We start from the raw sequence: 13,540 nt of genomic DNA, 5'->3' as shown, positions 1-13,540 counted from the left end.
ATAAAGTCTGTTACAAGGTGAATTATGAGAGACCTCACACTGCAGAGATGTGTTTGAGATATCATTGTGTCTTTCACCACATAGCTCTGAAATGAAAATTTATTTATCAGCTTTGTTTTCAGTCTCTAATTTGAATAGATCTTTCAGTATCAATGTTAAATACAACCTACTGTGAAACAAATTTGAGGGGAATTGTTTTGTTTTATAGGCAAGAGCCCTATGAGAGGACAATGGTTAGACTCCACATCTCCTAAATTATTTTTAAAGGAAACTCCAAATGAACAATATATACCACTACAAACCTTATCTTGTTTTTTATCTTCCGATTCATTACTGGATAATCTTGTTTTAAGTTTCACTGAGCCTTCCTTAAAGATATCTCCAAACCCAACACCTCGGATTTTCTTTGGCTGTGCTGGTCCCAATGCAGGTTCATTCCCATTTCCTGGAGACGTCACAGGTGAGGTAGGACTATTGAAAACAGGTTCTGAAGATAAAATAAAAAAGGGAAAGCTATTTTAAAAGCTGAAATTATTTATTTGTTCTTCTGTGAAAAAAAGTGGAAGCACCACAGCTTCGTGCACTGCTCTTGATAAAGAGCTTTTCTAGGAACACCACTGTAGCTGTACCAGCTCACATTTGTTCTTGTTTTATATTTAATATAAGAGCAACTTAAATCAAATCAGTTTTGTCCTGATTACTCTGGCAACCAAGTCAACAGCTCACTAATATTCTTGCTATTTCAATTAGCACTCAGGCTCCACAGCCTGTTAACATCAGTGTTTTCCATTAGTTTTATGGAATGCTGCTTACACATTCTGAAAATGGCATTTTAGTCCAACATTTAAAAGCTTCTCATTTGACCAGCTACAGCCACAGAAAGCGATAATCAATAAAGGTCCATAATGAATGCAAACATGTTTCAACTGCCACAGGAAAACACAGTGTGTTTCAGTGGCAGTGTGATGCCTCTCATGGAACCAAAGTGACATTTTTCTCTTGCTCAAAATGCTCCAAGCATTCAAACCAGTTATAGTTGCTGGAAATAAATCACTGCTGGATAATTCAACTACTTAAAACTGAAAGATTACAAGAATTGTAAGGGACAGCATTTATCCACCCCTCAGGAATGTGTTTCAGAGAATAACTTAATTTTGTTGCTAAGAGCTTTTTTTTTTTCTTTTTTTTTTAAGTTTTAAAATTATGGTCAGATCTGTTAAAGCCCACAAATTAGTACACTTAGGCAAGTAATTTTTGCATGCAGAATTCTAGGAGATAGTCATGTGAAAACTGACAGCTTTTATAAACCAAAGTCAAAATGGCCTTCACATCTTTTAGCCTTTGGTTAAGTTCTTTTCAGCCCATGCAAGACTGTGAACTACAATAAAGATTAAAACCTCTTCCTTCTATCATAAACTTCAGATATTTTGATGGTACAGTGAAGCTAAGTTGCTCTTGACTTCAGCTGCTCACCTTTTGTCTACCCAGACACTCTTTATTTAGTTATATCCTCCTCAAATATCTCATAGGACAGATAAACATCCCATTGGTGGGTGAAGTCCTTTGAATGACCACAGGTAGTGAAAGAGGAAGTTACTGTTTCCCAAGAGCTAGGAGGGAACCAAAAGTTACTTCAAACCCTGACTGTGAAAGTACTGAGCAATAAATACAACCCCTAGGGGATGAGAGGCTGAACATACCAACTTCTTAGGTACTGACAGAAAATGCAATTACTTCAAATTACTGTGCAGTGTCACTGATCTCAGTACTCAGGAATTAAGACCCACACATACCCATCTGTAAATTCACTGCATCAGACCCCACTAAACTCAGGGAACCTGACCTCCAAGGAACAGCCACTGAGCTATTTGGGACTGCCCAAGTCAAACTCTTGGTTTATGCTACTGCGATTTACATGATTTCCAAAAAAAAAATTCCAAGCCAAGATCTCACCTATGTCTGAGCTCTTACATATGTCTGTCAAGCCTTTGAAGCAATCAGTACTGGGCATCATATAAATGAGGATGCACATTACCACAAGGTAAAAAAAAAAAAAAAAAAAAAAAAAAAAAAAAGTAATCTGTTTTCCTTGAACATTACACCACTGTCTTTTAAAAATCAATTAACTCCTGCTATGATATTCCTGTTCCAGCAATACCATATCAGAAGCCCCCTTCACACTGACCTTCATAGACAGAAATGTTTCTAGACTGCATTTTTGAGGGAACAGAGTAATTGCCTGTAAAGCACAGACCATGTCTGGCACCATTCAGCTACTGTTCAGCCACAGAGCATCTGCTTCTGCCCCAGCTATACAGTCATAGCCAGAAAAGGACAGTCAAATGTAAATTCTGCCATAAAAACATCTTATTGTTAGATTAAAACATAAACTAAGGCCTAAGAACCAAGGGTCTCCTTCCCTGGACTCATTTTAAGTTGAGGCTCTCCACCCTGTTTTGATTCTCAAATGACTTGGTTGAACACTTAAATTTTCTGTTTTAGTGAGCTTATGTCTGTGAGAATAAGACTGAAAAAAGTTACTAAACAACAGAATAATTTTATATAAAATTCTAAAAAATATTAACTTTAAATATTATAAAATTTCTAGTGATAAAGTGTAGAACACACATTTGCAAGATTAAGACCTTGACTGCAATTTTACTATGAGTGAAGTGGGAGCAGACAGGTATCTTCATACTCAGCACCAACATCTTCTAGAAAGAAATTGAAACATCATTCTTAGGAAGATTGAATTCTTTACACCTTTGTTGTACTTTAACCATAATACTCCAAATTATACCAGAAATTAAAAATTACTTTGCTAAGAGTTTGCAACCAACAGAACATTACCTGTGTCATCCAGAGCATCCTGTGTTTCTCCATCATCCGTTGATTCCAATTCTTTCACAAAGTTTGAAGGAAACAGCCCTATCTTGCCATTCAGTATTCCACTCCACCATCCTTCTTCTACCTGTATAGAAATATTTTGCATATTACCAATGGAGTAAAAGGAAATTCCTATCAATTCCATACAAACTCTACAACCAACCTTGGGAGAAGTTCAAATTATCATGATTTCTTTACAAAACAAAAACCTATAAAAGATGTACAAGCATAAGCCAAAAAGAATAGCAGGAAAACAATTTAATGTTACTTGTATCACTACAGCAATGATCCTAGAACACGAGATTAGCCCCACACCAGTTAATCCTGAAAAGCAGCAAAATGTTCATCAACTTTCTCTAGACAGAATAAGAGGCATTGAACATTTAACACAAGAAAGTATTAAACTGTTCATGAAATACAGATGAAACTTTGAGTCTGTGTGTCCATGGAAATTTTTATGTGCTCTTGCTGTCTTTTCCTCTGCCTTGTCTAGTTTCCACCAGTCCTGCTCCCACCAGCCTCATATCCACAGGGTAGCTTCACACAATTTCGATCAAAAGACAAGTTTCAAAGACAATTTCTACAGATAATGTTGGGTGGAACAGAGAAAAGTCCTTAAGGACATCAGAGTAATGGAAAACTAAGCTGTCCACTCCTTCTAGCAAGAGGATAAACAGCACAGCCTGGCCCAACATGTGCCATAGGGGCAGGGACCTGCCCATCACAGCTGGCCAACATTGCCAAGTCCATGAGAATTTTGCAGTGGCACACAGCAGTCCAAAGGCAAGAAATATACTGGAAAGTTTATCAGGAATACCCCACATGGTCTAAAGCAGAACAAGCAAAAGCTGGGCAGGAAGAGGTGATGGGGTAAAATGATGTCAAAGGACTAAGAATTGTGTTCTTCGAATTTATGAACAGTTTTCAAAATGTCTTCAATAAATTCAGGCTATTTAATGAGTACTAGTTAAAAACTACAATTAGGATAAATTTTCAGAATCTTTTATTTAGGTTGCCCTGCTTTGAGGATGGAAAACTGTTTTTAAGAAAAATAAGCAAGAGGAAAAGAAAAAGGCAAACTAAACAGCAGCTGTTTGCATTATCTTTTCTTAGCCTGGCTTTGTAGGTCACTACGCCTGACACACAGGCACAGTTTTTAAATGCCAGCCCACCTCCAAACAAGCAGAGCCCAAGGAGAACCTGGCAGCTGCAGAGACAGGCAATGAAAAGAGCACTGTTGTTTTTAAAGGCATCCTGGTGCAAAAATACAGCTTTCTTGTGGATGGTTCAAACTCAGAGACTGCCCCTCTGAAATAAATTTTAAGCACAGATTACTGGCAAGTGCTGCCAAGGCTCTGGCACGTCAGGCTTTATGGAACACATCACAGAAAACTAAAATACAAATGCCTTGACTCACCCACACTACTCACTCAGGAGCACGAGAAAGGCACTTTTAATGGTTATGATACAGAAAGCTACTTGAGCATCCATTTATTCTTCTGCCGAGAGATGTGGTCAGCAAAACACTTTACAGCAAAGCAAAGCGATGCCAACTCAGAGGCACTCAGGAACAAACCCAAAATGTCTTGGGCACACTCACTTCACCCTCCTCACCATCCTGCCTTTATATAAAACCCTGACTACACACAAACTGTATTACCAAAAATGGTTTCTTCCATCAACATTAAGACACAGATAAAGAAGTTCTCCATGCACTGGTGAAGAACATCTGCACATCTGTTAGCAGCAGCAACACAGATGACAATTTCATAACCCTTCTCTTCCATTCCATAATATTATCATATGATCCAATTTCCACAAGAGGGAGGTACAGCTCTGGTACACACACCAGAACTTTTTTTTCAGTGTGAATCCCATTGATTTATTTTTATGAAAACTCAGACTTCTAAAGAAAAAATGCGAAAGAAGGCTCAAATAAGCAGCTTTACCAATCTGTTTTGGTTTTTTTACTAAAAATTTCCCTAATGATGTTACACAATTTTATTTTGCTTGAAAGAACAGTATGCAAATACTTAAAACATAATACCACAAAAAATATATCTGCTATTTAGTGCTGCTCCTGACAGGAGAAGAGAGGATAAAAAGGAGAAGCAGAGGTTTTCATCAGTGCACAGTCATCACGTGTACTCTGTGCATGTTCTTCATGTGCAAAACCCACGTGACCTTCTGTAAACAAAAAGCCCTGTGGATTCAGCCAACACATAGCACAATTTTCTTCTCAAAAAGTTACCTCTGCTCTCTTCAATATCAACCATTTAATTTCTGAACTCATTTGACTCTACCTTTAATTTCATAATCAGTGGCATCATTTATAATCAATTTACAAAAACCACTCAAGGGCTAAATACTGAATTATTCTCGAGTAACTGAAAGAGCTGATCCCCTCACAGCACTGCTTTTACCTCATTTTCCCCACAGAAAGAGGTGACGAAATGATCTTTCCCTGAAGTAACAGTTACAAGTCATCTGCATGTACAGAAACAGCACCTTTTATACATTAACAGAAGCAAACCATCCCATAGTGAGGATAAGTTAGCTAAGACAAGTTATCCCAGCATATTGCACAACCAATGGACAGTATTTTCTACCATTCTTTACATTACTGGTCCCATCAGTACAGTTTGGTGAAGCAGACAGATAAGAGTCTACGCCTGTCAGGTCTTTTCTACATTACCATGAAAACAGCGTGCAAACAGCTCTGTGGTCACACTAAGCTGCAATATCTTTCTACCAGATACCATTTCCCTAAAAAACTTTTTAACAGTTTTTTCAAAGACGTAGCAAAGACTGGGTACTACAAAAACATATTTTCAAATCATTAAGAAAGGAATAAGCATGGTGACAAACAAAAAAAAATCTAAATAATAAAATACAATCCACACTTCCTTAAGAAACCAGATGAGGAAATGCCCTGATCTTTTTATTCTTTTTGGCTACTTGGCCATTTCTGGTAAATGACACCTAACATCCCTCTGAAAATAATTCCAGATGCTGACACGTGCAACCAAAACAGCAGTTTCCACAATAGTTCACTATTGCTTACACTGGACCATCCAGTCACAACTGCCAGTGCAGGCACCAGCCACAAATTAAACTGCTGAGGTTACCCATAACACTCCTCTAAAAACACCCACACACAAAGGTATTTATGAAACTGAGTACAGTGAGCAGGTTTTGCAAGTCACTTGCTCTGTTTACTCCCAGATATGAAATTCTGGAAGTATTAGTGCAAATGCATTTAAGGGCATAGGTTTTTTCCTTGCCAGGAAAATGGAAGAGTCCTTCCTGGCAACTGCCAGGTTAGCACTGTCTTGCAAAGAGGGTCACGCACATGAAAAACACAGTCTCATAGCTACTTAAAAAGCACCACCAATAACACATGGCTAGAAAGAAAGCTTCATTTTCCTTCCTCAGAACCTCAGGGAGAAAGAGAAGGCACCAGTGCAGATCAGAGGCTGCTATGCAGAAGTTTTCCACCCAGTTCTATAAAGTTTCCTTCCACAATCACTCTGATTTTTCCACAGCCTCCCTGACAGATTGCACATTCGGAAGAGACACTCCTCCAACACACACAAGCTTCCCACCACTGCTATTGAATGGAACAGATACCAAGGAAGTACTTGGGTAAGAAACCACCACTCCAATTTCAAGAGTTTACAAGAGAGCTTGAAACTGGCAAATCAAATCAAATAACATTTTTCACCACCACCAGTTTGGAGTATGTCAGCCTAAAGAAAGTGGTTCAACAGTTTTACCACATCCTAAAGCGAAGGATCACACAGACAGGGCCAAAGAACTGCAAAACCCTTTCAAAAAATGAATCTGTGTAACAGAGATTGCAATTTATTACTGTGATGATCAAATATTTCTTCTAAAGATCTAGCATTCATTGTTTCAGTATTAGATCCTGAGAGAAAAACTCCTAAACTATTAACTTTAGCTGCAAAAACACTCCTTCCCATGCTACTTTCCTGACATGCTTGTAACACCGAGTAATCAGCCAAAAAAGTGGTTTGACTGTCAGCACATGAATGGGCAGCTCTGCAGAACAGCTTACCTCGTCAATGATGTCAAGGACATCCCCCAGCTTGAGCTCCAGCTCATCCTCGTTCTGCGGGATGTACTCGAAGAGCACCTTGCACTGCCGCTTCTTGGACCCTGATTCGAGGGAAACACCAAAAGTGAGAACACTCAAAAAGGAGAACTCTTCTTTCCTACTACACTCTGCTCCTGCAGACCCAGAAACTATCCCAAAAAGCTATGTAGCTTTTGATCCTGGTTTTGTGGTTTGCTTCGGTCACCTTAGGCTAGGGAGTCATAGTTTTGACAAACAAACACTATACTAATTACCAACGTGCTATAAAAAGCATGCTGACACAAGCAAGTCAGGTACATCCCACTGCAGTGATATCTCAAGTTATTTCCCAATCAAAATCTGCTGCAATGGCAATCACTGCCAGTTAGCACCTATTTGGAAGAAAATGTGCAAGTTTGAGCCTCCATCCTTAAGTAATCCTGAAAGCAGGACCACCTTTTTTTATGCACCACACTAAGAGCTCACAGACCTTCTGGCCTCTAACAAGAACCTTGGTAACCACAGCTCTGAGGTAATGCCAACTTCTGCTGGGCTCATATTTCAAAATCTGAACTCATTTTTTTCTGTGAATAAAAAAAAAAAAATCCCTCCTTTTTCTCAGTGCCAGTATGGCATCTAGTAATTCAAACTGTCAATTAGCAGTCTTTGACAAAGGCAAGATTAAAATCAAGTGCAGTCTTTAGCTGTTTGCCCCATATCACTAAAGCTCTGCAGGCATCAAAAAGGCAAAATGACATCCTGGGAGGAGAGAGCATTGAAGTGGCTTCTGACAACCCAAGCCCTGCAGCCACAGTGGTGTGAACCCACACTGCCTAATTACTCTGCACATATCCTGGAGTGCTGCTGCTGCTGCTAAACCCAGACAGTTTATGCACCTCTCCTTCAAACACGAGGCCATGCCTTCAGACCTTTCCCACAACAGAGCAGCCAGCATGCTTCTGAAGACAATTATCTTGAGCTATGACCCATGCATGCTCCCTGTCCTACTCAAAAACAATCTGCCACAGTTGAAATGAAAATATAAATCAAAAGCTTGAAGTGGTAAAGTCTAAGCTTACAGGAGCTGTGTGATTTCCATGCTCTCTCTTATACTTTGTACTCCTTCCACACTCAAGCTTCAACAATTAAGATTAGCTGTGTCAAAGCATTTCAAAACACAGATACTGCCTCCAAGCTTGATCCTTGTCTTTTCATAGCACTGTTCAAAGTCCAGAGCAAGACATTTAGAAAACCACACCCAGCATCCTCAGTACAAAACAAGCCAAGGCATCAGAGTAATATCCAGCATCTAAAATTTCAGAGAGGGTTCACCAAATCAAGAATTTTCTACATGCTGGTATATTATCTATGCAAGAAATAAATAAAACAGAAATATAAAGCTTTATGGCTTATTTTCAATAACCCATAATTGGCCACATAATGAATCCTGCTTTTACCTCCACTGGAACTCATGCATGAGCCCAGAGCGATTATTCAGTTAAGAGCAATTGCAATAAATGGTTCAATGGCCTTTACTGCCTTCTGCAGTGCTTTCAAGGCTTCTGCTTTGTAGGAGATTAACTGATACCAAAAAAAGGCAAACTAAAAATTCACTGCCATTTGGTATAAATCTGATCTCAGTGTTCCTTTTCATAGTGTAATTGTATCTAAATGGGAGTGGGGGTGAAACCCATAGATACATTTCACATCCAGAAACCTCGCTCTCTTCTGAGGTCTGTTTCCAGTGACAGTTTAGGAAGTACTGCCTCCCACTTTTGAAAATCCCTAATCTAGGAAGGGAACTGATCCTCTCAGAGAACAGCACTCCAGCTTCACGCGCTGCTGCAGGACTGCTGGGCCGGCAGCCTGCAGGGCAATCCTGTCCCGTTCCAAAACAACTTGTCTGGCTTCAGGTTTTGTTTGTTTTGTATAGGGTAAACCAAATTTAGCTCTTTGTTGCCAGTCACTTAGCACACCTTCTGTATTTTCCTTCTGCTGAACAAAGGCAGACATCTAACAGATAGGAATTGTGCCTGCAGCTTACCACCCACCTGACACAGAAACACCTGAATTTGGGGAGAGCTGCATGAAAGAAACTTAACTCTGGTTTTAACATTGTAAACCTCATTTCAGCAAGTGAAAAACCAGAAACACAAAGACAACTAAGCTCTGGAAAGCAAGTGATTGCCCAGGCACAGAGCAAACAGGATCTGCAGGAGCTGTTTGAACAGTCTTCCAGGAAAAAGAGAACAGCAAGTGAAATAGAAATGCAGGCTGTCACTGTGTGCCTAAAGGAAACTGCTTGAAGGAGAACTTCTCCAGAAGGATGACAGTAGCCAGAGCCCTGCAGAGTTTGAGACCAAGCTGTACCTTCTACCCTGGCCACAGCAACTAGCATGAGAATGTGACATAGAAAATACGGGAACATTCCAGGGTTAGAGTGACCAGAACCATAGGTGACAGCTGAACTGGTATCAGATCATGTTCACAGAATCCTACAGTATCTCCGGCTGGGAAGACCCATAAGGATCACACTAATTCCCTTTTAGAGTCTGGCTGTATTTACTCAGGAACAGCATTAGTCTTTCAGGTTGGATTTTTCCAAAGCATGCTGTGTAAACATCTGACAGGCACCCACATGCTGTTACCAACATGCACACACACATCAGAGTCACTAAAAAGTGATTTTGAATCCTTAGTTTCCTGGAACAAAGTCTCAACAAATTTGTAAAAGTGGTGGTCCCATTTCAGGGTTTTAAAAAACAACTAGTGGCTTTTCTTTTATAGGCAAAACCTCAAGGCATAAACATGCCAGAACCAGCTAAATTCTGAACTCTTTTTTAAAAAGCAAGCTTAAATTATAAATGCCTTCAAAACCTTTTAAGATAGAAGAAGCCATTGCAATTTCAACCAGTATCTTTTAAGAGATTGGTATGTCCAAATACAAATCATAAGCCGATTTGCTGGATGCAGGGAAAGGCAAGTTTTCTGCTCCAGGCTTTATTCACCTTGATATAAAATCTGACATTAAAACATATAAATCACAGATACAGCAGCACCAGTTCTACACTCCTGGCCATCCTGAGGGTTACCGTTACAACAAAAAGAAAACTGCTACTTTTTGTTAACACCACCAACTGCCCCTTACTTCACACCAGAAACAAGTTTATCGGAAGGAATCTGAACTACACAGTGTTTCTTCGTCAAAGCCTTGAATTTGTAGCAAAAGTTGATATTTTGATGTTTCAACCTTTCTTCTAAAATGATCACAGGAAAAATTTTAATTATCATGAACAGGTCTGCAGCTGTCCACTCAGGTACCTGATAATATAAACAGAGTTCACGTGAAGTTACAGAGCTCTGACATCTGGGAGGAGTCTAAATCCTGTTCACAGGAAAATTCATCCCTATTATTGGTGTTAATAACCGCATTTAAGCTTTCTAACGAAACATACAGGAGCAAAATCTGTCCTTAAATCAGTTTTTCCTCCTATGTTTCTGGTTTTCTATGTAACCTTAAAACAAAGTCATGCATTAAATAATTCACGTTTATTTTAAAAAATTGCACATCAGCAGCATGAACAATTGAAGGAATTGGAAAGACCACATACTCTTCTTGAAGCCTTTGGATGGGGGATGAGGCTGAAATCCTCCTGCTGGAAGCCCATAGCTGCTCATGCGCTGCACAAGGCTGGCTACATTGCCAGATTTCTCCCTCCTGAGGGGCACAGCATCATCCTTGGGCTCTACATCCTTCTTAACTTCCTGAAATGAGAGATTTAAGAGACTCAGAGGCCATTTAAATCACCCAAGAGGTCAGTGCTTTTAAACAAGTGCTGCACAGACTAACACAATTCAAGTACTTACCATCTGGGGTACAATGACATATTATACTCAAAAATTATACCCTTCATCCTACAACTAAACTGTAATAAACTTTACTTTTCCATACAATTGTGTTAGTAAACAGGCAATGTGCTGAGAAAAATCAGAAATGGGGGCAGCATTTTAGCCATCTACTCTAAATCTCAGAAAAAGAGCTTTGAGCGCAGAAGTCTCATATTACAACTTTTATGTAACAGCTTGTATTTGAAAACATTTTTAAAAATATAAATACTACTTCAATGACAGACCATAGGGCAAGGTACTAAAATATTTTTATATTTATAACTGTATTAAGTGATCATCTCTGCCCCAGAAAGCTCCAAGAGATGCAATTGCACAGTTGAAAGATGTGAGTAGAAAAGAAAGTGAGCTCCAAGAAACAGAGTGGGAGCAAGTGAGGGGAAAGAGGAAAATAAGAGATACCATTTTTCTGGTTAATGTCTCCCACTCTCTTAATGTTTCAAAATTAGAATGCTAGCATTGAAATTGATTGTGCCGAACAAGACTGAGAATCTAACAAGCAAGAAAGCACCAGCTCTTGACAAAAAAAGCCAAGCAATCACTCTACTGCATCAGCTCATTAAATGGGATTCCACGGGAGAACAGACATTCTGAAAGAAAGACATCATCACTTTGCACAAGAACAAACCCATTAAGTCAGATCAATGGCTCATCTATTGCAGAACACAGCTTCCAGCAGCCAAAATCCCAGATGCTCTTTAGAGCTCCTGCAGATCTCCCACATTCCCAGAACACCCATAAGGGTTCCATCAGGGAGATGGATCACCTCCTCTCCCTCCTGTGCCTGCAGCTGGAGCTGTCTAATCCCCTTCTGCACCCACAGTCCTGTCTGTCTCCACAGCACCTTTGGGGATGCAAACACCCATAAGTAGTTGTAGCTTTTTGTGATCCACTTCAGAACAATTCTTGTATCCACCATCAGTAGCCACTGGTTAACAACTCCGTGAGTTATTGCAGCTGCAGCTGCAATAAAATATTTAATACTTGAAAACAGAATTGGCAAGGCATAGATATACACTTACTCATGTCATGTGAACTCTTGAACAAGAGATTCAAGACAACAAAGCACATACATTGATAAAATGCCAAAAATATGAGAAACATATTCCCCAGGATCTGTCTGTCTAGTGCTTTTTGGACCATTAAAGCCCAGCTTTCTTACTTGCAGCCGTCCAGATGGAAAACTCAGCAGGTCTGAACACCCACTGATGCTTTCCAATGTACTATGAACCCCAAGTTAAACAGAACAAAGCATCTTCCTATTTCTCAAAAGAAACAGAGCAGACTACAGACAGAAGGATTTTTCCTCCTACTCATTCACATTACATAGAAAAGGCTTTTTAGAAAGCAGTGGAGTAGTTCCTGCTGTTACTCTTTCCTCCACAGTGACTTCTGCCCTGGAGATCTTCGCTCTGCTGAGATCCATCCCATCTTACAAGTTCAAAAAACCCCAAAACAAACAAAAAAACTAACCCCTCCTGAATAGCACAGCATCCTGTCTACCTCCCATTTGAGTAGACATTTCATACTTCCAAGATTTTGTCATTCTCAGCCCCACAGCTGTTTTTTGGCCTGTTACTTACAAGTCTGATAAAACCAATTAATAAAATTAATAAAAGCAATTAAATTTGGCTACAGTTGAAAAGTTTGTCAGCTCCAAAACACCTTTCTAGCTGCCCTGCTGACAAGGCCATTCTGCTCATCTTAAAAACATACTGATACTTGAAAATTTGCCTAGAGTGCTTCTGCCTGCCCCTGAATTTTTAAAGTTATAATTTTTTTTTTTTTTGCTATGCAATTTCTACAGGCTCTAAAAATCTCCAAGCTGCTCCAGGACCCAGTACTTCCCCAGGTTTGTCAACTGTAACACTTCCCAGTGAGGAGTCAGCTCCAGGCTCCTTCCCGAGGTCTGCACTTTGCACAAGATTTCAGAAGCAGCTGATTCAATTGCTTTGTAAAAAGCACAGAGATACAAAACAGAAGTGGAGAAGCTCCACACAGGCAATTTAGTCAAAAACGTGACCTTTTTTTTAATATATTTAGTAGAAGAAAAAAGAACAAAAACTAACCACACACCACTTCCAAATGCTAGAAAATGGTGTGAGATAAGCACCACCTTAATCAGCAATTTGAATTAAACAGACAGTATACTTTTAAGTCCAGCATACATCAAAAATAATGGATAGGTTATAAATAATAGGAAATTATTTCAGACAAAAGCAGTGCCCACTACAAAAGATCAAAGACCCAAAACCAAGAAGAGGAATGCCTGAGCAACTTTCTTGCCAGGCTTGAAGCAGTGACAGGTACAAAACACTGTGTGTCTAACACAAGACAATGGCAAATTTCAGGAGGAAATACAGTGGATTTACATTTAAAAAACAGGCTCTAAAATAATTCTGTGTATAGTCATTACATGCAGGAAATCTTGCTGCCCGATTCAAAGGCTGAAGATTTACTGATGAAGAATTTCCTCAGCAGACATCAAAAAGATCAGACACTGGGAGAGTCCAGGAGCACCAGGAAGGTATTCTCTATACCCTCCTACCACAGCCAGCATAGCAGAGCTGTGAACACTTGAACACACAGTTAAGAGAAATCATCCTAATGCAAGACACACAAAAGCAAAGAGGATGCAAGGAGAACTTCAGG

The 13,540-nt window shown here is 39.5% G+C and overlaps 1 protein-coding gene across 1 annotated transcript in view; it reads right to left on the bottom strand.

Annotated features, from left to right (window-relative positions):
- The window catches only part of CD2AP (CD2 associated protein), a 77,563-nt gene that overhangs the window by 28,791 nt on the left and 35,232 nt on the right, over positions 1-13,540 (bottom strand). The window contains exons 3-6 of the mRNA XM_066314696.1: positions 10,594-10,747; positions 6,965-7,065; positions 2,851-2,971; positions 303-487 (exon numbers count right to left, since the gene is read on the bottom strand). Coding sequence (XP_066170793.1) covers positions 303-487; positions 2,851-2,971; positions 6,965-7,065; positions 10,594-10,747 — 561 coding nt within the window. The remainder of the gene's footprint in view (positions 1-302; positions 488-2,850; positions 2,972-6,964; positions 7,066-10,593; positions 10,748-13,540) is intronic.

This window comes from Sylvia atricapilla, chromosome 3, assembly GCF_009819655.1.
Source record: "Sylvia atricapilla isolate bSylAtr1 chromosome 3, bSylAtr1.pri, whole genome shotgun sequence".
Lineage (NCBI taxonomy): Eukaryota > Metazoa > Chordata > Aves > Passeriformes > Sylviidae > Sylvia > Sylvia atricapilla.
Note: the sequence above shows the minus strand (reverse complement) of the source record. Positions and strands in the feature narration are given on the sequence as shown.